This window comes from Sphaerodactylus townsendi, linkage group LG02, assembly GCF_021028975.2.
Source record: "Sphaerodactylus townsendi isolate TG3544 linkage group LG02, MPM_Stown_v2.3, whole genome shotgun sequence".
NCBI lineage: Eukaryota > Metazoa > Chordata > Lepidosauria > Squamata > Sphaerodactylidae > Sphaerodactylus > Sphaerodactylus townsendi.
The window spans coordinates 151,176,889-151,203,375 of NC_059426.1; the positions used below are offsets into that span (position 1 = coordinate 151,176,889).

At 43.5% G+C, this 26,487-nt stretch overlaps 1 protein-coding gene across 1 annotated transcript in view; it reads left to right on the forward strand.

Moving 5' to 3' along the window:
• SPATA7 (spermatogenesis associated 7) overlaps positions 1-26,487 on the forward strand; it is an 85,509-nt gene that overhangs the window by 33,322 nt on the left and 25,700 nt on the right. Inside the window, exon 5 of the mRNA XM_048486735.1 lies at positions 12,064-12,197. Coding sequence (XP_048342692.1) covers positions 12,064-12,197 — 134 coding nt within the window. The remainder of the gene's footprint in view (positions 1-12,063; positions 12,198-26,487) is intronic.

Below are 26,487 nucleotides of genomic sequence, written 5' to 3' on the forward strand. Positions count from 1 at the left end.
TTCCTTCCTTCCTTCCTTCCTTCCTTCCTTCCTTCCTTCCTTCCTTCCTTCCTTCCTTCCTTCCTTCCTTCCTTCCTTCCTTCCTTCCTTCCTTCCTTCCTTCCTTCCTTCCTTCCTTCCTTCCTTCCTTCCTTCCTTCCTTCCTTCCTTCCTTCCTTCCTTCCTTACAATTACTTTGGAAACTAAGCACATGGTTTCAGAAGAGAGGGCCTTTTCCATTACAAAGCTCCCTCCCTACTCAAGTTCACCTACAATAACATCCTGTAAGCACCATCTCATGTTTGTCTTATTTACCTATGCCTTTAATCATAAAAAGATGAGCAGTCATTTTTTTAAATAAATTGTAGTTTTTGTTGCTGTGTTGTAATTTTTTTAATTGGCTGTTCTTGTTTTGTTTTGTGTGTGGTTTTTTTTTTTTTTTTTGGTTTTGACTGTTAGATGTCCTGAGTGTCTTTAGGGCAATATAGCAGGATAAAGAATCTGTAAATAAATAATAATCCCCACAGTTTGGTAAGATAAATAGCTGTTTGGTTTGAACCCTAAGTACAGCAGAGAACCAGCCATTTACATGTCTGTCTATACAATTCCAGCCACAACAGCTGTCAGGACAGAAAGCAGGACTTTCCCAGACAGTTCATGTCCGTTTGGCAGAGGCATAGCTGCAATGGGGACATCTGGAGCGGCTTGTCCTGGGTGCCGCCATTGCAGTCATATGGGGGGGGCATGTTGGGGTGGGGGCAGGGTGGGGCACACAGGCAGTTCATGCCTTGGGCACAGTTCCCCCTCCCTTTGTCACTGCCGTTTGGTTTGGTTTGGTAGGCTGTTTCATGCAGTAACTCAGTGCCCGCAGGACAGAGTCATGCCCCTGTAAAAAGAATTTGAAAAAGGTAGACTTGTTACAGGGGATGGGCATATTATTCATGGTCAGTTCTGTAGAGAGGTGGAATGGAATATTACATGGGATTGGAGTCATCATTCATCATCAGAGCATTAAATTACAGCAAACGGGGTTCATAATGGTAGTTTGGTGTGAGGGAAAGGATAAAGGTAGTCTTGTTGGTGATTTTCACTTTATAAAATTAGTTTTTTGAGCTCTTTCATGTTTGAGTGCTGACAGTGGAATGTAGGAAGAGGACCGATCCAATTTTTTTACACTGAGATGCTGACATGAATTAAAGCTTGATTATTGCTAGTGGTAAGTATTTGTATCATGCCTTTCCCCAAGGCAGCTTATACAGTTATAAAGCATTCAAAATACCCTGAAATAACATTTTCCTCTCTTAAAATGCCTACATCCTATACCCCCAACAGAGGCCTAGCAAATAAAATGGCCTTTCAAGTACCACCTCCTGAACATTTTTAGAGATGTGCCTTACTCACTGTGATAGATGGGCAAAGGCCCTGTCCCTTTCCGTGTACAAACACCCCATGTTGTGCTTTGCCAGAGTGTGTAAAGAGCAGGAATCAGGGCCCATGGAACTTTAGAGGATATAGATGGGAGGTGACAATAAAAATCCGTTAAACTGCTCTTTTCAGTCAGACAGCAATTTATTGGCAGAGATGTTGGAAATCTGAAGTCTCACAGTCTGGCTTCTGAGGAGGCAGTCTAATAAAGTATGCTTTGTAGGAGAGACTCACACTTAAAATTTAGTCACTGTTTGTGGGTGAGACAAGGTATTTGTTAAAAGGTCACTAGGAGTCCTAACTAGCAATTTGGGGAACACAAGGTCCTGAAGAGTGAACCATAACCACTTAAGTATTACAGAAAAAATCCATAAGACAGCCGGTAGTTGCTCTCTGCCTCTAAATTCATAAATTCATTTTATGAATCATTTTCCTACTGAATGAGCCCAACATAAGCTGTGTGATACAGTTGTAAATGGTTTTAAGACTTTTTGCAAAACAATGTTTGAACTCCTTCCAAGGAAGGAAATAATAATGATTTCTGTAGTCTGGAGATCAGTTGTAATTCTAGGAGATCTCCAGCCCCCATCTAGAATTTAGCACCTCTATGCTACTCTGTCCTTCACAATTGGTGGTTGAGGTGGGATTCCTCCAAAAGATATGCTTCCATTTTCCTAATGGCTGAAAATAGCATCCTGAATTAGTCAAGTTAATTTTATGAGTAAAATTTTCACAAAATGCCTTTGAATAGACAAGGGGACATGAGGGATAACTGAACAGGCTGAGGGTGATGAGATTGAGGCCGAAGTAACTCCAGGGATAAAACAGTTGGAAATATGTAAATTAAAATGAGAAACTTTGATGGCTAAGATAGCTGAAGAAAATGAGATAGAGAATTAGAAATCCCACGGTTAAGAGAGCAGGAATGATAATTGGCGTTAACTCAATTAGAACATAGTAGACAGCAGATGAAAGTTCAAAGAAATCCCCAATTCAGGCTGCATTGGCTGTAAATGGAGGAACTTCTTGCTAGGGCAGAGCTTAGCTAGATTGGTGGGGTTACCTCAGAAAGATATTGGAAAGTTCCCTAAATGTAAAAAAATGGGGCTCTCCAGAACATTTCTTTATCTCTGAAAGAGCTTGCAATGATTTTGGAGTAATAGATGAGTTACAATTTGAAAAGTGGCTCATTTGCTGGGCAGATCTCTAGGACGTAGGTAAGGGGGGGTTCTTGGGTTCAACCCCCCATTACATGTCCGAAGCTCCACTCCCCGTTTGTGTTTTTTTGGTATTTTTTTAGTGTTTTTTCGGTTTTTGGCCTGCAGGAGGCGCAGTTTTTAGGCTAGCAGCACCAACATTTCCGGGATTTGTTGTGAGACTTTCCTGATGATACAACCCAGGTTTGGTGAGGTTTGGTTCAGGGGGTCCAAAGTTATGGACTCCCAAAGGGGGTGCCCCATCCCCCATTGTTTCCAATGGAAGCTAATAGAAGATGGGGGCTACACCTTTGAGGGTCCATAAGTTTGGACCCCCTGACCAAACTTCACCAAACATGGGTGGTATCATCAGGAGAGTCTCCTGAAGATACCCTGAAAGTTTGGTGCTGCTAGCTTAACAATTGCACCCCTGACAACAGGCATCCCCCAAATTTCCCCAGATTCTCCTTTTAAATTCACTTCCTTCGGCATGGATTTAAAGGGAGAATTTGAGGTCCCCAGTTTAAACACAGAAAGTGATGCTGTTTCAGGATGGGGGAGAATCCACCCAAAACCAGCATCACTTTCAATGTTGTTTTAACTGTGAACCCCAGTTTCTCCCTTTAAGGTGGATTTAAAAGGAGGATCTGGGCTCCCTAGTTTAAACACCATTGAAAGTGATGCTGTTTGGGGGTGGATTCTAGCATCACAGCAGCCGCCCATGGGGGTGGGGGGTGGCGCAAAACTCATATTTTGCACTGGGCTTCCCTAGCTATGCCTCTGCCCGGAGGGGAGGGCAGAACAGACTGCTGACTGCCGGCTGGGAGCCCAGCCTGGGGGGGGGGGGCGGGGGACTCTACCGTCCCTGGCCTCTGAGAGCTGCTTTTATAAGCACTGAGGCCAGGGGCGGGGCTTGGGGAGGCATGGCCACACCCTGGGGTGTAGGGGTGTGTGACCCCCCCAACCCCCCCCTAAAATCTATACCTGCGTCACTGGGTGCGATACTAAATGAAGTTACATCCAGTTACACCACAATCCCAGAGTTACATTCTCATAAACCCATTGACTTCAGAGGATTTAGAAGTGAGTAATTCTGTTTGGGATTACACAGAAAGTGGATCATTCAAAGGAGAACATGCTAATCAGCTTTTCAAATTAACAGAGATATTCCTCCTGTTATTATACCCTAAATGTATTCAAGATAGGGCTTCATTATTTTGTGGCTATTTCTGTATATCCACTGTAATTAGATGCAGCATGAGTACCGTATCTTCAGGGAATAACAGGACAGCCGAAATAATCTTCTTCTCTGCAGACAAAGCCATTCCATGTTTTTTCCTAAAGGTCCAACTGCTTGACAACCAAGGAGCTTAGGTCTTCTCCAGCTTTTTAGGGACTTTTATTTCTGTTAAAGGTCTTTGTGACTTATCAATTCACTTTTAAACCGAAGCAGGAGGAAATGTATGTTTTCTGCTGTGTGTTTACATGATCACATAGGAAGTGTGGCAGGGAAAACTGTCTAGTGGCACAAGAGGAAGATGTGATGATTTTGTCCAATTTCAGTGTTTTTCTCACTATAGTCCCTTTCTACATTTGGTCACAAAACTTCCTCAATCTCCAGCATTGGCTTTGGGGTGGGCAAGTTCTTGGGAAACTGTTGGAGAAAGGTAAAGGCTGAGAAAGATCCATCTTCATGAACACTTGGGATCTCACTTTTCCCTTTGAAAAGATGGGCAAATAGAAACCATTGTACCTTCAGTGACTACATTTGGTGACTGAAACTGAATAAACATGGCCTTTCATTAAGCAAGAGCCAGTACCATATAGTGGATAAAGCGGATAGAGTAGTGAATTGATTTGAACGTGGGAGACCAGAATTCAGATCCCTTCTCACAAGATAACTTTGGACCAGTTGCCTCTGGTTAAGCTGCCTCACAGGTCATTATGAAGATAAAAACACAGGTCATACACAAATAATGTGGTTGACCATATACTTTTCTATTTATCTGTGACATTGATATCCCACTCATTCCTCTGCAGTTGCTTCTAGAAAGATCCTAGTACATATAGATATAGTTGCATATATGGTTCTTTCTGATACCATGTGTATACATAATCTGTCTCCCAAGGAACATGTGCAGTATCTAGTAGTTCCATAAGGGTAGTCATGATAGTCTCTCTCGGGAGTCTAGTGTTGCCTTGAAAACTACCGTAATATTTTTTTCCAGTATAATAAAATAATAACTCCACCATTGCCGGTCCCAAGCTGAGATGCAAAAGGAGGACGGTTGAGCGTTGGCCTAGCAACCCATCCTCGTGAAACCCCCAATCGCTATGGAAACAATAAAATGAACTTCAAGCATTTCTGGTAAACCAGGCGGGAGTTCGGTTTCACATAAAAGATGATGTCGGAGCAAGCCGGCACTGGTGTTCGGTACTTGATGTCAGAAACAATCTTCTTTGCCAAAAAATTAAGAGTTGGAACATGGATCATACGAACAATAAATGCTGGCAAAGGGGTGGAGTTCCAGAAGATTGGTGAAGAGATGCCATAGTCAAGCTCCCCAAGAAGGGCAATATCTCCAAATGCTCTAATTGGCAGGGCATCACACTCCTCTCTGGGAAAGCATTCTGCATGATCCTGCTCCGGCGATTGCAGAAAACACCTGAGAGAGGAACAAGCTGGATTTCACAGTGGAAAGTGAACACAGTGACAAATCTTCACCCTCCGAAACATCATTGATCAATGTATTGAATATCAACACCCACTGGCCATCAACTTCATCGACTTCAAGAAAGCTTTTATTTATTATTTTAATTTGCTAGACCGCCCAGCACCGAAGGGCTCTGGGTGGTGTATAGATTCTAAAACACTTAAAAACATCAATAAATACAACAAATTAAAATAATAGTCTATACAAAATTTCAAAAATATGTAATACTATTTTGACAGCATTCACCGAGAGTCCCTCTGGCAGATCCTACATTTTGTCAGATCCCAAAGACAGCAATGAGGTGGATACCTCCTGATGCCAAACGACAGCGAAGACACCCCCGTCACAATTGGAGGAGAACATTCGAGCAAGCCCTGAAGGCACTGAATATTGCATGGGAAGAGGCTGAAATATTCGGAACTGCTGGAGAGTACTTGTTGACCTATATGCTACTTAGCATGGGAGGAACTAACTAACTAACTAACTATAATAAAATAATAACAGACCACTTTTAGGCAAAATATGTATATCCTCACTTGGGTTCTTTTTATGTCAGAAAGCAGCAGCCCATGTTTCATAAGGGGCTCTTTTGTACCAAATCACAGGAGCCCTCCTAAGCCAATTTACATACAAGGAACTCCCATTTTATTTACTGTGGCTTACACCCAGGAAAGTATCCTTAGGCTTGCTTCTTAACAGTACAGGGGGGAGGGGGTTTAAAGAGTTGTGATGGCGGCATGTGGGTGCACTGAGGCGAGTGCCCCATACGCTGGCGCAAGGGGCAAAATGTGCTGGTGGAAGGGTCACTAACACAGGCTCTGTGACACCTGAACACAGAAGCTGCTGCTGCACCAACGCTCCTCCACTGCAGGAGTCGGTGCCGGTGCTGGTGAAAACATTCCTAGGAATAGCAAACAGAAAATGCCTGCACTTTGCAGGTCGTACTTCCTCGCTCTTCTCTGTGCAAGCAGCTTTTTGACTCCGTGCCAGGACTCCATATTCAAGAGCAACTGCAACCAGGGTAAGAAACTGGCTGCACTGCCCTGGTTATAGTAGTCCTCTGATTTTTTTTCTATTTCTTCTTGGCCCAAAAACACCCCCTTTGGCTGGCATAAACTTGCACCAGGTAAACATGTGGCATGAAACCTGTGGGTAGCAGGTTTCATGGCGGCCAGGGATTTCTACAGTTTTTCATGCTTCCCATGCTGCCTGAAACACCTTTGGAGGTGCACTGCACCATGGCAGTGAACCACTTGGCTAGTACAAAACTGCCCCCCACCCTTGGTGGATTGCACTGCCCTTTACTTACATGATTTATATAACACAGAGAATTTTCCCCTTCTTCCTCTGCTTTTTTTTTAAAAGAAAACTATTTGTGACCTCTTTTATTACTCTTGGGCACACTCATTGTTTGCAGCCAGGGTCCCACTATTATTTTTCAAACATCTGACAATGTTCATAAAATGTTTCACCCTGAACAACTTGTGGTATATTTCACAATAAAGGAAAATGTATCGGTGCAAGGCTGAACACACTCAAAAAAAGTCAGCTTAATAAAAAGGAACGAAGTTTATTGAATTATGTCGCCCTAGCTACAGGGTACTGGAACTAAGGATTCTTGTCCTCAGTTCCAATATTTATTCTATTTACAAAAACAGGCAGCAGCCAATCAACTTTTCCCCTCCCCCCAGCTCCTGGTCTCTCATTGGTTCTGAAGCTCCGGTGGGATGTAGCTTCTCAGTTTGTTTTCCCGCTCTTTTTGGAAAAAGGCGGGAGCCAGTGCATGCTGGGAGTTGAAGTCCTGACAATCGGGAGAGAATAGCCAGGTATTAACCTTTGCATAGGAACAAATAATAAGGGAGTCTTGCATTTATCTTTGATGCCCCAGCTATTTTTCTGTGAGAGTTTATGTGTAAAAGTAGGGTGGAAACTTTTCTGTACTATTTTAGGCATGATTTTGAGCTATGCTAAAATTCACTTTTTATCAATGAACATCATTAAATATAAACAGAAAATCTCAGTCAAACAAGCAAAGAGGAACGTGCCTCAGAGGAACTTAAGTCAAGCAAGCAAGAACAAAAGATTGTTTAGAATATTTTCATCATTCTCCAAGTAATTTTAGTGTTTGCAGTTTTCAATGCCTGAGAACAATAAGGCTACATATAGCTGATTTGCTCAGTAAAAATGCTTTTGTTTATTTTACATAACAAATAATTTGTTCTGTGTCCCTATATAATTGGCTTAATTCAACACAGATGTTAGATTAATATGTCAAAATTAAGAATACCATGATATTGGGTTTTGGAAATGTATCTTGTGTATGTTTGACCTTTGTGTACAAATGTCACAGACTACAGCTGTTGCATTTCTTGGACATTTGGCCTTTCTTTTTGCAATCTTTTGTAGCTGTGTATATTTGCCATCTGATGCAGTGGTTCCTAGTTGAAGCAAGTTTATAACATATGTCTGTTAGTCTTTAAAATGTCCCATTATTCTTTGTTATCAAAATTTGCAAGAGACTAACTGGAATAAGTTGTTTGGATTGGTGCTGTGTTGGATGTCAGATCGACTAGATGATGAAGATGATGATGATAATCCACCAGCAGCAGCATTTCATCCACTGAATTCTTTGTGTCTGTTTTAACCATATTTCAGAGTAACCTAAAAACTCTCAAGCAACTCCATCCCAGGGGGTGGGGGTGAAGCACAATCTGGAAGCAGGATGGATCCACGATGACGTGCAAAAATCACCCCCAAGCCCCTACCCCCCGCGGCGCCCCCCGCACCCTCCCACGGCACTCCCCCCACCCATCCCTTTCCATACTTACCTTAGTTCCTTTTTCAGAACATTTTCAGGCTTCAAAAGGCCTTGTTCTCAGTAAAAACGGCCTGAGGAACTACAGTTCCCAGGAGACCTTAGGGCTCACAAGGTCTCCTGGAAAGTATAGTTCCCAGGAACTAAGGTAAGTATGGGAAGGGGGAAGGGAAAAGGAGGACGGGGGGGCATGGGGGCAGAAAATGTGGAATGCGCACCAGGTGCAGTTTGGCCCAGTTATGCCTCTGGTTAACCTTTAAGGACTTACGTGGCCTGAAGCCTTCGTACCTTCGGGACTGCATTACCCCATACGTCACTACTTGACCTCTGTGCTCAGCAGAGGCCAACTTGCTGGTGGTCCCCGGCCCCTCAATGATGCGGCTGGCCTCCACACGGGCTAGGGCTTTTACAGCTCTGGCCCCGGCCTGGTGGAACACTCTTCCTCTGACTGTCCGGGCCCTGCGGGATCTTGGAGAGTTTCACAGGGTCTGTAAGACTGAGTTGTTCCGCCGGGCCTTTGGAGAGACCAGCCACTGAGTGCAGTGCCCCCTTGTGTCTTACCATCAGGGGGGTCGCTTAACATTAGTGGGACCCGCCGTTCTTCCCTCTTGGGGAGGGTTTTTAAATTCTATATTTGCTGGACGCCATTTTATTGTTTTACTGTATTAACCGTAGTTTTAATGGATTTTTAGCTTATAGCAAATGGAGTTGTGTATTTATTATCTGTAAATTGTTTATTTGTATTGCCATTTGTTTCACCTGTTCTGGGGTTGGGGTTGGTTATTTGTGTGGGGAAGTTTGTGTTGCACACCACCCTGAGCCCTTTTGGGATAGGGCGATATAAAACTCTAACAAACAAACAAACAAATTAATAAACTCCTGCTGAATTTAAAGGGGATTTATTTCTAGCAGATGTGTTTAGACTTCCAGCCAAGTTTATAAAACTTAGCAAGATATCCATTACCTGTTTCTAGTTTACTTTTTAAAACTGTTTATTAACATCAGACTGCTTCTTCTTAAGAAACAAACATGATACTCTGGTTGGCACAGTCTCTGAACAAGTGAGCATGTTTCATGTGAAGGGTATTTAGTTGCAGCTGTTCTTGCCCAGTATTTTAGCCAGCAGCGGTCGGAAAGCTGCCATGCTAGAAAGAGTACCAGACAAGCTCATGTGGATTAGAGCAACCCGACTGACTCAAAATAGCCGGTGAAGTTTGTCATATCTAAGCTGTGAATCTCTGGAAGCTCGTTGATTGAGACCAGCGAGCCATAGGAATTCTGTGATTGCTGAATGTGTGACAGAAACATGCCAAACGTTCTGCCAAAGAAGACAGGTGTGGATGCACATGGCTGGGTTGCACAAGCTGTGAAGAGCTATTCAGCTTGACAGGTTTTCTGCTGAGTATATTCAGAGTGCATCCTGGACATTGGAATAAGAAACATTAAAGGAAAGAAAGTCACATGCTGTGGTGCACCAATAAACAGGGATCCATATATCTTTCTTGATTTTCCTGTAACTGTAGGCTCCCCATCATATGTTCTTTACTGAAATGGGCAAGTTTGCAGCTACGAGGTGTTATTGAATCTGTGTGTTCCAATGGAGGTGCAATCCTCCTTTATTGCATGTACTGCATTCAGCCTTCCCTCCTTCACAGGTATCATCTAGCTCAGTGGTTCTCAACCTTCCTAATGCCGCGACCCTTTCATACAGTTCCTCATGTTGTGGTGACCCCCAACCCTAACATTTATCCATTTTACAGATGGAGAACACTGATGCAGAGAGTCTTAGGCCACCCTTGTGAAAGTGTTGTTCGACCCCCAAAGGGGTCCCGACCCACAGGTTGAGAACCACTGATCTAGCTACAGTTATTCAAACTATGGCAACTTGAATGTGTTCTGCAATAGGTCCATTGAGAAGATTTTTTACCCAAATCCTGTAAATCATCCCCATACATTATAGCAGGGTTATCATAAGAAAATATTGTGGTGTGTCATAACCATTGTCCATTCATATCAGCTTAACTAAATAATAGGTTGAGAGCAATTGATAACAGCTTGAGAGCAGTTCAGATACTAGTTGACAAAAATCATACGCAATTTTCAAAATGTACATGAAGTGCTAACTATCATTTCAGTTTCCATTTATGAAAATGTAATGACTGTTTTTTCCAGCCAGCTCTAAAGATCCATTTGTTTCTTTTTGAGTGTGTGAGGTTATTCTTGGGTGAAATTTAGTATGCATCTACGTAATTGTAAGACACTGGAGAAACACTTTAAGCAGTTTTGTATGTAGTTCCAAATAGTTCCAAATATAAAATCTGTTGTTTTAATATTATGTTTAAATATAATATTGTGCTTTTTTTCACATGCCATCCCATACATTTAACAACAAGATGATGTATCTCATTGCAAATGCAACAGCAAGAGATGAAGCCAAAGTGTTACCAGCAATTTAATTAACTTGCATTCTTGTCATCATTAATAGGGATGATTCACAGATCTCTTTACACAAGTGTGGCCTCATTGACCTCAAACACATTAGGCCAAAATCTGTGAATCACCCCCACCATGAGGTTCAGCATTTTGATTCATTTTACAGGAAAATCTTTTTAATTTCTCAGAAATAACTGATAGAGAAGCCTTTTGTCTTTTTGAAATTACCATAAACAAAACATTACCATGAGCAAAAACATTAGGCTGAAAGAGACATCTCTTGGTGGCCATCTGTATACTTGAATTGTTAATGCAGGTGGAAGACCTGCAAGGACTTGGAGGAGGCACCTCATTTCCTACTCTACTATTTCCCCTTTCTTTTCCCTGCAAGACCCCACATCCTTGCCTCTTTTCCTGTTTTCTTCTTTCTTTCCCACATACCAACCAACTTACCTTTTCCTGACCCCCTTTTCTTCAGGTTTTCTTCTTTTCCTTCCTTGACAACCTGGCTGGGAAAACTATAACCCAGTTATGCACTGGGAAAGCCTTCAAAGATTTGTAGGTAGACACCTCATTTCCCCCCTGCCCCATATACCCTTCCTCATAGTATATCATGTGTACCACAGGAACATATGTGGGAAAGTGGACCAAACTCAGCTTCCTGTGGTTTCTTTCTGAGGAATACACATGATAGAAAAGGTGTATATTACAGAGTTATATATACTTTCAAATTGTTATGAAAAGAAGCCAGACCCATGTAGCCACTTAGAAGCCGAGGGCATACCTAAATTTTTTTTTTACTGGCCAAACCTGGGAAAACTTATTGACTCTCATATAAGCGGAGGGTGGGAAGCCGGGAGGCAGAGGGAGCTCCTCATTTGGGCAGTGACATCAGAGGGAGTCATTGCCCAAGTAAGGAGCTCCCTCTGCCTGCTGGCTGGCTGGGCTTCATCAAACCCAGCCCAGGCAGAGGGAGCTCAACTGAAACACTCTGGAATTAATTGAAAAATTGAAATACTGTAATTTTAAATCATTTTCTCACTTGCTAATTTTAAGCCAGTCTGAAATCCTAATTTAAGATGGTGTGATCTGTGTACAAGGAGTAGAATACTCAGGGCAGAATCCACAGTTGTCCCCACCCCACTTTGTTCTCACAACAACTTTGTGAGGTAAATTTAGGCTGAGAGGGAGTGACTGCCAAAAGGCTATCTCAAAGAGGTTTGGCGGGGGGATAAAAACCCTGGTTTTTCCAGTCCTACTCTGACACTTTAACCCCCACTATATTATACCTGCTCTCAATAATAACAGTCATTATGGTCCATTTGTTTTTTTTTTTAAGCAGTATAATCTGATCAGCAGGGAAGGTCCACATTACAAAACAAACATATATCTGGAGAGGATTCCCCCTTCTCAGCACTGTGCACAGCCATGCCCCATCATCAACCTGTAATTTATCTCCAATAATAATCTTAATAAGATTCTCGGTATTTATGTTTTTCAGTATCTGATCAGCAAAGAAGAGAAAAGCTCAAGAAGGAAATAGAAAGGTGTGAGAAGGAAATGAATGCATCCAAAAATGCATCCCGATCCAGTTCTAGGGAAAGTAGACGACCGCTGTCAGCCACATACAAAAAGGTGGGTCAGACAGGATTTCAAATACTTCACTTTGGTTGATCATCTTGTTTTCAGTTTGTTACTGAAGAGGAGATTATAATGGTTTGGATCCTGTTGTAGTACCAGTGAAAGCCATTGGTGGAGGTGGAATTTTCCATTGTCATCCTTGGCCAAAGTTACTAAAATATATATGTATATATAAGTAACTTTGGGCAAGGATGACACTAATACTACAACGTACTACAATATTTATTTACTTACTTACTTACTTACTTACTTACTTACTTACTTACTTACTTACTTACTTACTTACTTACTTACTTACTTACTTACTTACTAGCGGGCCCAGCCACGCGTTGCTGTGGCAGTTGTCCTTCTCATCACAGTCCGCAACCCACACAGATGTCCATGCAGGTCCAATGATCCCCAGCATAGCCTTTTGGGGTGATTAAATGGAATCCCTCTTTCCCTTTTCAATGCACATCGTTATATGGTGCTGTCTTGTTTTTTTAGTATAAGGTAACCCTTCCCATTCCACAACAGAACTGTCCAGAATGTGAATCCTGCTGTCCATGAGGCTGGTTGACACGCACAGTCTTGGCTTGGGTAAGGCAGAAGTTGGGCAAGGAGGCTATCCCAGTCAGGCAGCAGAGGCAGGGTGGTGAGGCGCTCAGATCGAGGCCAGCTCCCTGGGTTCGTAAAGGGCCATGTGCAAAAGAACCGGAGCAGGTAGCGTAGGTTCGCCCCCATCCTTAGAAGAAAAAGGCAAACTCCAACTCGCTTTTAGTAAAAGAGAGCTGTGGCGAATATGGGTGAGGAAGTGGGTAAGTGGTAGTTAAATGTGAGGGAGGGCAGAGTGAGGTGTGTGAGGATGAGCTGGATGTGTGTTGTGTGGTAGCAGTGGGTGAGGCACAGAGAGTGAAAGTTACCTGCGTGTGTGGGGGGGAACCCCACCTGACGTTTCACACGGCAAAGTGTGTATGTGTTTCGCTTCCACTCATATTACCTAACAGTATTAGCTGTTTACTGTTTTCACTGCTCATCTCTGCCCATCTGCATGAACATTCTAAGCCCTCATACCAAGCCCTCAGGCCACAGACAGACAGGCTGCACGAACATTCTAAGGGTGACAGTTAAACAGAGGCAGCTTCATGGCCTGGTGCGCCAGGAAAAAGACGTTTTACCTGGCTCAGGTATGGACTTTCGGTGGTTTAAAGGTCCGAGTACCTGCCAGCAACAGGGAGGGACGTCCTGTGAAAATTTGGGGGCGATCCATCCAGCAGCTTCTGAGGGACACCATCAGGGACAAACACACTGTTAGATTTTTATATATATAGATTTATTTACTCACTCACTCACTCACTCACTCACTCACTCACTCACTCACTCACTCACTCACTCACTCACTCACTCACTCACTCACTCACTCACTCACTGCCCATCCCCGGAGGGCTCTGGGCGGTGTACAACATAAAATAACATAACATAACAAGAAGAGCACAATCATAATCAAATAATCATAATCTCAAATATAAATATAAATGTGGCTCTATAACATTAAAATACAAACCCATTTAAAATACAGAATATATAATAGAGCGTCCAACAGTTTAAAAACCCCACCTAAGAGGGGGAACGGAAGGCTCCATAGATATAATAGGGACCACCTAGGTTAAAAAGGGGGGCCCCATCAGTGGCCAGCCTCCCCAAAAGCCCGGTGGAACAATTCAGTCTTACAGGTCCTGCAGAACTCACCAAGGTCCCGCAGGGCCTGGACAGCTGAAGGAAGAGTGTTCCACCAGACAGGGGCCAGGGCCATAAAGGCCCTGGCCCTCATGTAGGCCTGCCGCATCATAGAGGGGCCAGGAACCACCAGGAGATTGGCCTCTGCCGACCGCAGAGGCCGAACTGGGACATATCGGGTCAGACGGTCCTGTAGGTATGAGGGCCCCAGGCCACGTAAGGCCTTAAAGGTTAGCACCAACACCTTGAAGATGACTCAGAATTCAACCGGAGCCAGTGCAGGCGGCGCAGCACAGGCAAGGTATGATCTCTAATGGCAACACCAGTTAGCAAATGAGCCGCCACATTTTGGACCAGTTTCAACTTCTGGATCAAACACAAGGGAAGGCCCGCGTAGAGTGAGTTACAATATGAGCTTCAGACAGGTAAAATTGAGAATTTGGAAATCTGCAAATATTTTAAAAACCACTCAGCATAGATGGCCATGCTGAGGAGGGGAAAGTGAGCAAAATGGCTGTTTTGACTTTTCTATCAACTGAGGCATTGTTGGTGGAGAGCCAGCAAGGTATAGTTGTTAAGAGCAATGGACTCTAACCTGGAGAACAAGGTTTGATTCCCCATTCCTCCAAATGAGTAGCGGACTACAATTTGGTGAACCAGGTTTGTTTCCAAACTCCTCCACATGCATCCTACTGGGTGACCTTTGGCTAGTCACAGTTTGCTCAAAACTCTCAGCCTCACCTACCTCACAGATGCCTATTGTCGGTGGGGGAAGGGAAGGTGATTATGAGCCACTTTGAGACTCCTTAAAGGTAGAGAAAATGCTGGGTATAAAAACTAACTGTTCTTCTGGAATGGGCAAAAATGACAGTTTGCTTTGCTCTGTTTGTTTGGTTTGTCATCCATGTAAGTCTTCAAACATCTACTGTTGCCTTTTTGGGCTTGCATATGGCTTTTGGAAGAAGTGGAAAGAAGGAAATTGTTATTTCCACCAGCACTTTACACTGGTTGTAGTTAGGATCCAACCCTATCTGACCAAATTACAGTCTCCCAGAAAATATTCCAATTATTCCAGAAAATATTCCAATTGAGCACTGATGAACCATGTGGAGAGGAATAATGGCAATGTACATGCTAGCCACACCCCTCCTTCCATATGATTGCCAGGTTATCTGCACAGGAGGCATTGTACCTATAGATACTTCCTTTGTGTGTTCGCTCCATGTAGACAACTCTGCAACCTCGAGAAGGTGAGGATGGGCTAGCTCTCTCATGTCTGCTCTTCCTCCCTGCACGGTCAGTCAATATGTTAACAGGTTGTCTGTGTGAGGCACGTCCCAATCCAACAACATATGTTTATGGCTAGGAGCTGGGATTGTGCCCTAGTCACAATAGTCAGCTACACCATCAATAATCAGTTTGGAAATTGGGCACTCTGGCTTCAGTGGCATCCTCCCACTATGATGGTTTCTGACAAACATCAGCCTGGATCCCATACATATAGTGGCACTGATTATTAACAGTCAGAGAATATATGCATATTGGTACCCCCTTTGCACAAGTGTTTCCTCAAGTAATTAGGAGTGCATGTGCAGAAACTAGTTCCGTACAAGGAAGAACTTAGCTGGGTCAAGATATAGGAATGTACATTCAAATGTGTGTGTGGGGGGGGAGGACAGGAGGTTGAAGACGTTGAAAGGAGAAGATGCAAATGGTCTGTGTCTGCGAGGAAACCAAAAAACAACAAGGGTGCAATCTAGTCAGTATTAAGCACATTAATAAATTGGAAAGATTTACAGTGCAATTCTAAACAAAGTTACAGCTTCCTAAGCTCATTCAGTTCAGTGGATTAAGGATATAACTCTGCTTAGAACTGCACTGTTAAGTTTATGCTTGACTCTCCCAATCTGTGCAAGTTAAAATTAGTCAGCTGTCGTTAGATAGGGTCTGTCATTATGAAGGCAATATTAATGAAATACATGATGTTGTGCTCATTTTTGAGCCTTGTGTGAACTTTAATTTGTGCATAATTTGGAGTACCATAGCAAAGTTCATTGGCTGATAGGATTGCTGTTGCTCACGGAAAAACCTTTCTGAGCTGAGCATTGGGAAAAATATTATTTTCATAGGGATGAGAGCAAATTGACAGGATTCATTTTGGGTTAAAAATACACACAGGGTATATTTTGCATCCAGCTGCTGTATAATAGTGGCCATTAGCTGGTAGATTCTTGCATGACTACTTTGTATCTGACAGGGTGAGTGATGACATTGTTAGATTGCCGGATAATAACCGTGCTTTGCATTGTTGCGTGATTGGTGGTGGCAGCGGATATATGATATGCAGAATTATTTTTTGTTTTGCTTTGAAGAAAAAAGGGAGGGGTTTGTCAAATTAAATGTATCTTTTACACACTGTTATTTTCTTTCACCAAGGTTGTTGCATCTTTCTTAGCCGTTAGATGAAATTTCTCCACAGCTCTAACAGGTTATTGAGAAGATCATGCCAGTTATAATATTTGTGATATACTGGATTATTGTGACACTTTTGTAAGGACTAGAAAATTAATAATATTTTTTGTTTAACCCAACTGAGGTTGAACAAAACAGGAAATTGTTGAAGGCTTTCACGGCCGGATTCAACTGGTTCTGGTGGGTTTTCCGGGCTGTGTGGCCGTGGTCTGGTGGATCTTGTTCCTAACGTTTCACCTGCATCTGCGGCTGGCATCTTCAGAGGTGTATCACAGAGGGAAGTCTGTTACACACTGTGATATACCTCTGAAGATGCCAGCCACAGATGCAGGCAAAATGTTAGGAACAAGATCCACCAGACCATGGCCACACAGCCCGGAAAACCCACCAGAACCAAAACAGGAAATGCCATTTCAAAGCCTCTTAAGGCAAGACTGGATGTTTATGCTGAATATCGACCTTCCATCATAGACTCTGTCCTGGGGCTGACTTCTCAAGCACTGTCCCCCATAACGTGCAGGACCATTTTCCCTGTCTCACAACAGTGGCAGTTTATACATTTCTTCACCACCAATGGAGCTCATGAGGCAGTTCACTGATGGCCACTGACAGTGTTACCCAAATTTGTCCGGTCTGTTTCTTTAATAAGTTGAGGCAATTAGCTGGGAACAGAGCAGCAATTCGAGAGGCAGGTAAGGGATCTCCACCAGGGTATACACAGGCCGCTCCCCTAAGAAATTAACTCAAAACCAGAATTGAAAAGGAAAAGAGTACAATTTTATCAAAACACTATGTGTTTCTCTCTACACTGTGCCATGAAGAGAAATACATGCTACCATTATATGCCTCTGAAGATCCCAGCCACAGATGCAGGCCGCATGTTGGAAGCTTGAAACTACCAGAGCATGGCTGCACAATCCAGAAAACCCACAACAGCAAGCTTCTTTTCTCTGTTTTATCTCCATGTTCCATTGTTTCCACTGAAGTTTACTTCCCAATAAATATCCTTAGGATGGCAGGATGGGGTGTTGGCTAGAGCAGGAGTGTCAAACATGCATCCTAGGGACTGAATCCTTGAGAGGGCTTATCAGGCCTGTGAGTCGACTGAGGCAACCCTGCCTCTCATTCCCGATCTGGCCTGGTAAGTCTGTTGCATGCTCACCAGTCCAGGCACCCCCCTTCCCCCACTCCTACTGTTGCCTGGCAAGCCAGTGATATACCACACTGTGATATACCTCTGAAGATGCCAGCCACAGATGCAGGCAAAATGTTAGGAACAAGATCCACCAGACCATGGCCACACAGCCCGGAAAACCCACCAGAACCAAAACAGGAAATGCCATTTCAAAGCCTCTTAAGGCAAGACTGGATGTTTATGCTGAATATCGACCTTCCATCATAGACATCATAGCCAGTGGCTTGCCAGACCAGATCAGAAGCAGGGGGGGAGCAGCACTGGCAAAACCACAGCTGGCTTGCCAGGCCAGGCCAGGTGCTAGGGGGTGCACCTACCTACCCAGCTGCCAATCTATCCAGGTGAGCACACTAATGGAGTCTAGCCCAACCAAATCACATTTATGTCATATACAGCCCTTGTAACAAATGAGTTCAACAACCCTGGGCTAGAGTGTTGGACCCATTTCCAGAGTCCACTCAGCTGTAAAGGTCACAGGACAATTTCAAGTTCGTCTCTCTCTTTCTTAGCCTGCCCTGGATCAAAGGATGTAGATTGAAAGATAAAATGGAGGATGTAAGAATTATTTATGCCACCTTATGCTCATTTGGGGGAGGGAAGGCAGAATGACATAGCCCAATCTTGTCAGATCTCGGAAGCTAGGAAGGGTCAGCAATTTTATGGGAGACCACCAAGGCAGACTCTGAAGAAGGCGGCAATGGCAAACCACCTCTACTTAATTCCTTGCCTTGAAAATTCCTTGCTGGGGTTGCCATGAGTCAGTTGCGACTTTGCAACAGTTCACACACACAAGCTCATTATGATAATAGCTCAGTTGCTCATAGACCTGTTTGGAAAGCTGTGATCTCACTGTTCTTAATTTTCTTCTCTGCTAAGCTATAAAGATCTTGTTCATGTGGCTTACATCTGTCTTAAACCTATTAATTATTGCCCAGAAAGGGAACGTATGACTCCTAAGTGTTTTGTGGTGGTTGTAGAACATTGGCAAAAAACAAATACCTTGAATATTTCTTTTGCTTGCATGTGGTTGGGCCACATAGCTCTGAAGCTGTTTTAATCGGAAAGTCTCCCAGTGTTGAGAAAACTGCTTTTCAGACCTACCCATTCTTCACAAAGGGACTGACTAGACAAGTTGCTCTGTTGTATGGATGCATTCCACAGCGTTGTTTTCTTTACCATTTTACCCGAAGCTGTCATATGAAACTATATTCTCAAACTGAAGATCACGGAAAGTGGACAGAGAGAATAATTTATCACTTTCTCTGCAGTCCGTTTTTCCCCTCTATCAAAATTCCACTTTTCGTTTGCCGGTATTTCCCCTGTGGGAGGGAAAAGGAACAAATCTGTGTCATGTACAGTTTGACTCACAGACAGAACAAAGAGGGTTGCTTGCCTACAAGCACTCAGTCTTGGGCTTGGCCTGGGGGTAGGGATCAGTGCAGTGCTATGAGGCCTTGAAGGAAGATTCCATGGTTCAGTAGTGGATGTGTTTCTGTTTAAATGATGTAAGGTAGTGCAGACAGCAAAGATATTCACCCGAGATCTTGAAGAGTTGCTGCCAATCTGAGTAAGACTCCATGTGAAGCAGCTTCAGATGCTGAAGTGAACAAGAAGTGTTTGAATGTATACCTCACTTTTCTCAGCTGTAAGGAGTTTCAAAACGGCTTACAAACTTCTGTCCTTCCTCTTCCCACAACAGTCACCTTGCGAGGTAAGTGGGGCTGAGATATTTCTGAGAGAACTGTGACTAGCCCAAGGTCACCCAGAAGACTTCAGCTGTAGGAGTGGGGAAACAAATCCAGTTCACCAAATAAGAGTCTGCCGCTCATGTGGAGGAATCAAACCCAGTTCTCCAGAGTCCATCAATCTTAACCACTACACCACACTGGCTCAGCAGTGGCGTAGTGGTTAAGAGCAACTGTACTCTAATCTGGAGGAACCAGATTTGATTCCCCGCTCTGCCGCTTGAGTGTGGAGGCTTATCTGGGGAATTCATATTAGCCTGTGCATTCCAACACATGCCAGCTGGGTGACCTTGGGTTAGTCACAGTTCTTCTGAGCTCTCTAAGCCCCACCTACCTCACAGGGTGTTTGTTGTGAGGGGGGAAGGGAAAGGAGTTTGGAAAGCCCCTTTGAGTTTCCTTACAGGAGAGAAAGGAGGGATATAAATCCAACTCTTCTTCTTTCATCTTTATCTGTTTTGGATGCTTTAAAAATAGGTTGTCCTATCTTGGGGCAGGGCACTGGATTAGATGACTTGGGCCTTTCGATATCTCAGGTCAGTATTATGCCACAGCATGCTTTGTGATTCATTTTTCAAAAGATGGATCTGACCTCCATCAGTTTCTGTAAATCAGCACAAAGGACTGAAGATGACACACTCTGTATTTTTCTAATAAGGTCAAGACACGTTTAGGATGGGAGTCAAGTTGACCAATGAGAAGATACCCACTGACTATTGGACCAGCTGAAGAAAGACAGAATGGTTGGGAGCCAAGAGGTTCACTAAGAGGCCACTTATGTCAGTTGGATTATAACAGGGGGTCCTGTGGACACCTTTGAATTTTTTATTATTTATTTGTGAAATGCATACCCTGCCTTTCTGCCCTCATCACTGCCACCAAGGTAGCCAACAGATTAAAAACATGCACAATAAAAACATATCTTAAAAAACATTAACACCAAATAAAACACATAATTGAAACAATTGAAACAAAAAAAATGAGAATTAAAATATAGGGAAGGAAGGAGGAATCACTGAAGGAACAGCAGACAAAACAAAAAGTCTTCACCTTCTTGTAGAAGATGGCAGCAGAAAGGGACAGGTGAGTCTCTCTGGAAAGAGAGTCCCAGAGTTCCGTGACTGCGAAGGCCCTTGAGTTATTCTGCTCCCAAGCCATATTGGGCTTTAAACACCAACACCTTAAGCTGTTCATGGAAACAGATCAGGAGCCAGAGTAGTTAGGCCAAGACTTGAGCAATATGAGCCCTACGGTTCATTTTGCACAGTCCAAATATCCTGGGTTGAGCAAGAGAAATATCCCGGTTTGGCCAAGAAGTTTGCACGGTTCCCAGTCTTAAAGCAGGTTTGTCCCGTGATATTTCCCTCATCCCAGGTTTTTCAAAAATCACTAAAATCGCAATCTTTTTCCAAAATCCTGCATTGAACCCATTTCCATGGGAACACCATGGGTGCGAACCCAATTTATTTTTTCTGCCCCCCCTGCTTGATCTCTTTGCCTTACACCATGTCAGTTTTATCTCTGCTGAGTTGCAGCCCACCCTTCCTGAAACATTCTCCAAGCAAGTTTTCTGCCCTTTGACAGTTGTTCCAGGAGCCAGCCAAGCGAGCCCATGCAGGAAAGCATGAGCACTCTCCCCATTCCCACTCACTCTCGCCAAGTGCCACTTACTAGCCAAGCTGCAGCCCAGCCAGCTTAGTCCTGCAGCTCCAAGCTCACGTTCCCAATGGGGTCCTGGGGTGGGGAGGGGTGGGGAAGGGAAGGGCCTGCCTCACATGATGCTCTCACCCCATGACAGTCCCAAATATCAGTCAAATGTTATTTGGTATATCGGTGGTGTGGTGTTTGTGAGTGTCTCATGCTGTGGTTTCTTGCACACCTTTAAATGTGGATGGGACATAGTGCTCTGCCCAGTATTGGTCAAATGTTTTTACTTTGTATAGCACAACGTACTTGCCATGCTGCTTACTGCACTGGCTCCTTTCCAAAGCTAGAGAAAAGGGGTCTGTGTGTCTTACTCGGTTTTCCTGCAATTGCTGCAGATCCACCAATCAGAAGTGTTGCCTTTGCGCGGGAAGAGCCAATCAGAATGCAGCACACTGGGGATGTTCAAGCATGCGTGGCTACATCTGCATTGTAAAAACAAAAAAAGCTGGGCTCGTGCGAAAGAAATCGGAGTATTTCCTCCTGGTCATAAACTCGATTCCTTCACAGGAATCAGGCACCCATGCGAAGGGAAAAACAGGCACCTATGTGAAGGGAAAAACCGGGATAAAATAGACCCAGATTTTTAAATACTGAATGTAACCCAGAATTATTATGTTGTCTGGAATCGTCCTATGATGCACTCCAGTCAACATTCTGCCTGCAGCATTCTGCACCAATTTTTCAAGGGCAGCCCCATATATAGTAAATTTTCTTGGTACTTTCTTTTGTTGTTCGTCTTTCTTCCCTCTCTTCCCCTTCACCCACTGCGTGAGGAAACCAAGCTCTTCTCAAAACCAGGGCAAGAAGTGCTTGACTAGCTAGTTCTGCACCTGGGTGGCTGAGGGAGGGGTGGGGGAGAGATCCTGTGACAGGAAGTAGACTGTAGTCGTTTACTTCCTGCCTCAGTATCTGGGTGTGTCCTTTAAAAACAGACAGACTGTCTTTGGTCAGCACAATGAATGAATGCATGTGGTTTGTCCCAAAGTCATTCCAGCCAGAACTGTGGCTACAATTGTATTTTTTAATTTCTAGTTTCACTCCTGTATTTTTAATTATTCCATCTATTGATCACTTCATGATAACAGTATAGGTTTGTGTGTGTGTGCGTGCGCGCGCATATGCCTAAATACTGTTTTTAAAATCATTTATTGATTTGTTATGTGCTAGATCATGCATCTAACCATCAAGGATAATGGATAATTATCTTAAGCATATAAATTAAGATATCATGCCATTGGGGAAAGGAGAAATTGTTGGGAAGCACTAAGTTTATGGTGCCAGAAAGAAAGCGCGGCCACGCCTTACCGCGGCCGCCATTGCGGGGGTGGGGCCCGAGGAGGGAGGCTGCTGCCCGGCCGCCGATGCGGCTGGTCGGCGGAAGGCTTCCGCACATGCGCGCCGGGTCGGGCGCATGCGCGGTTGGCGGCAGCGACGTCGGCTGGCCTGTTGGGAGGGCCAGCCGAGTGGTCATCGCTGTGGATCTGTACAGGCAAGACGGGGTGCATTTGTCACCAAAGGGTACGGAATTGTGGCTGCACAGCATAAGAAAAGCGCTGCGTGATTGGCTGAAGGCTTAGGAGGTGATGGCGGGAGCAGGGGAAGGGTTTCCTTCCGTCCTTGCTCCGTGGCGGGTTGCGCATGGGGGATGATCTGATGGAAAGGGGAGCTGGGGGAGCTCCCCTGTTTTGGCACACCTCCTTAAGAGGTGTGGGTGGAGCAAGCTCAAGGAAGGGACGCCCCGCGGGGGGCTGAGAAGCTTGCGCCCTTAGCGTAAGTTGGATGGGGCCTCCAGTCATGGGCATTTCGCCGGACTGGACTTTGTCTCACTCCAATCTTTCGCCTGTTTTATTCCTCCAGCACCGGGCTGAGGAATCGGTTTGCCCTGGGGTCAGCACTTGTGCTGCCCAGAGGCTTGGATCACCCCCCATGCTGCGCCATCTATATTTCCTATGCTTTCTGTTAATAAAGTTCTTTGGCTATGGCCATTTACTTATCCACTTTAAAATTGTGTCGGTAGTTTCTTTGGGGGAAGCATGACCAATCCACCCGCAATAACATAACCAGTTTTAGCATGCCTATTTTTCATGTGCATCAGTGAGATCTTTTGTTCATTTTGTATTAAAATAGTAAAAAAAAGAAACTCTTTTTAAGGAAGTTTTAATACAATTTTAAGTAGATGTGGCGGGGTGCAATTATTACTGTGTGGCATTGATCTTCATTATAAAACTGTTAGCGATTTCTTGGCTGCTGCAGCCAGGAAGGAGATGATAACAAATCTTAATAACCAAACAGAAAGGTGGTAAAATAAGCACAATCTATAAATCTGTACCCAATACATTCCTTTTATTATTATTATTATAAGCCAGCAGTGATGAATGAATAGACTGTTCAGGGCTTGGTTGCTTTCATCTTTGTGTACTTCGTCTTTTATTCACAGAAAAACACCTTTTCCTAAATAGCTCTAACAAAATCATACAAATTAGTCGGTCTCAGCACCGACTTATCCGCTTGACTTATTTTTTAAATGTATGCATTGACATTATTTCCTCCTGTGTAATGATGAGCCTCATGGCCTTGTTCCCTCATCTTCCACGATGCCTTGAGTTTGCATGTATTATGATAATTGCTATTGAACACTCCAGTGATGTCCAAAATCCAACTACATGTGCTACACAAATAAGGCTAGACAGAATTCAATATCTCTACATTGGCATACATCAGCAAGGGCTTTTTCAGACAGATTCTCTAGTTTAAATCAATAAATGGGGTATTTTTCAGACAGATTCTCTATTGTTAATCACTAAATGAAGTATTGTTTTCATTGGGAGAGGAAAAACCAATATGGCTGAGCAGTCTCTGGGAAGCTTGGCCCCTTGTGTTTATCCCTCCATCTGACTGATTTCCAGAAGTAATATATTTCTAAACGTAAAGATTCCATTTTGCCGCTGTGGCTAACAGCTAGTGCTTGTCATTCACCATGCATTACAGAATATTTTACAGAGCATTTTGCAGCAACATGTTTATTCACATTTATTTATTTGTTGCATTTTTATCCTGCCTTTCTTCCTTGGAAATCAAGGTGGCATACATAGAGGTCCCAGGAAAACTTCAGTACTCAGACTTGCATAGTTTCAGACAAAGTTACTGTATTCAGTGTCTTTAAATAATGCCCTGGGACATAATACATGATAGTTTAGAGCAATGATACTCACTCCACATCTTGTGGAGAGCCACATTCTCAATCAACCAAAAGAGCCACTTTTGTTTCCATCCCCGACATAATGCCTGCACCTCAGCAAGGCTCATAACTTACCTATTTCATGGGCAGCGGCTGTTTCAAGGGGTGTGTGTGTGGGGTGTGTGTGTGTGTGTGTGTGTGTGTGTGTGTGTGTGTGTGTGTGTGTGTGTGTGTGTGTGTGTGTGTGTGTGTGTGTGTGTGTGTGTGTGTGTGTGTGTGTGTGTGTATTCGTTCCACTGGGTGAGCCCTTGCCCACTACCTGCAGCATGGGACAGGTGTCATATTGGGAAATGGTGCTCAGAAGAGCCACAGGTGGCATGTCAAAGAGCCAGATGCGCCACCTTAGCCATTAAGTATCATTAGTTCAAGGAAATCTCACACTGCTGTGATTACACAGAATCTATGACAGACTGAAAAGAAAGACAGCTAATTTCCAGCAGCATAAACAACGGAGTCATTTACAAATGTAAATTGCAGTTACTTCAAATAGGTATTTACTTAATCAAATGTTTAGACACATCAAGTTCACATAATAGTAATATATTAAACACTACAGAATTCAAATTTATAAGTGTGCCCTCTTCGCTAAAAGGAACCCCAATCTATAAAATCTTCCTGTGTATCAGTGAGCTGTAAATGAAGACCTGTGGATCCATCACCTGCACAATACATGATAAATATGATCAACTGTGACAAGGTTAAGGCATTTTTTGGAGTGATGGGAAAGGGGTAGATCAGTCCTCTGAAATTTACCTTCCACATAACACCATTCCTTCTGGGGTATGAACTTATGTTGCCAGACATTTGGTGAGAAATAAATTGGAAGGCCCATCAATATCTGACACTGTTTTCTGATAAAACTTTAGTTAGAAAAGACGCCTTTCATCCATTTTTCTGCTAAATGATCCATGAGAACTTGAATCATTGCTTGATTTGGGATTTTAAATATATATAAAATAGGAAGCCACAAGTGCAGCATTGTTTTGCTGCATGACAAATGATGTTGCACTTTGAGTTAGCTGCAAATCAGTCTTTTAACATCTCTCTTTATAATGCAGGCATCCGAAAAGCAACCCTAATTACATTGACAAAATGTCAGCTGTGCCCTTTGCCTGTTGCAATTCATCAGGTTAAGCAAGTGTTACAAACTTCTTCTGTTCGATAAAACATATCCTATTTTTGCAGATTGCAATTTTTTTTTTGTTAAGACTGTATCAGGAGACTGAGCAGAGAGTCAGAACTAGGAAGTTCTGTGGTTTGTTTTGTACTGTCAGGGTTATTCAATAGCGCTTCCCCATCTGTGTGAAAGATAAACACATTTTTGTTGAAGGTTAGCTGTTGAGTTGAGTATCTTTCATCTGGTTTCATACTTCAGTATGGATTAGGAGCCATAGAAAGATTCCCCAAGGAACAAAATGTGTCGCCTTGTTTCCAGTTTAGGGTTTTCTGTAAATCTTAAACGACTTTCTCCATTTCAAAGTCAGTCAAAGTCTTCAAGAGTGCTGACTTCCCAGATTTGTGTTGCATGCAACTTTCCTGATATCTTCCTTTTGTGGGACAATTTGTGCTTCAGGTGGCTGTGTGGAAATCAGCCATTTCAAGGTACAACTGCTGCCAGGTAAAATTACTGCCAGGAAAAAATACTATATCCCCCCTCCCTGAAAAACACACCTGGTATCTGAAGTCTTTAATATCCATGCAAAAATGTAGTTCTAAGTAGAATCACACATTTCTAAGTCTAGTGAAGGACTGCACTGTATTAGCCATCATAGCCAAATGGAATCTTTGTTTTTGGCACCACTATAATTCTGGATGCCGAGCTTCATCAGAAGGGGTAGGCCAAGGGTCCCCAAAGTGGTACCTGTGGTATCATGGCACCCAACAACACCTGTTATGGGGCCCACCATATGTTTTAGGAAGTGGGTGGAGCCACATAGAGCTTTTGTCCAACGAAGCTTTTGATTGACTATTGGATGTTTGAGGGGCTGTGCAGATTATTAAAAAATGTTGTTTTGGCAGTTGCCACCATAGCAAAAGACCTGCACTGTGTTACTGAAGTTAAGCTGTGGCTACCATTTTTGTGGCTGGCTCTGCCTTCTTCAACAGCCATTTTGCAGCAGGCATTTTGTTGCTGTGCCCACCAGATGTGCCCACATGTTCAGAAAGGCTGGGCTAGGCTTTGGTCTTTGTGTTTGACTTTTGGGCCCTTTGGGG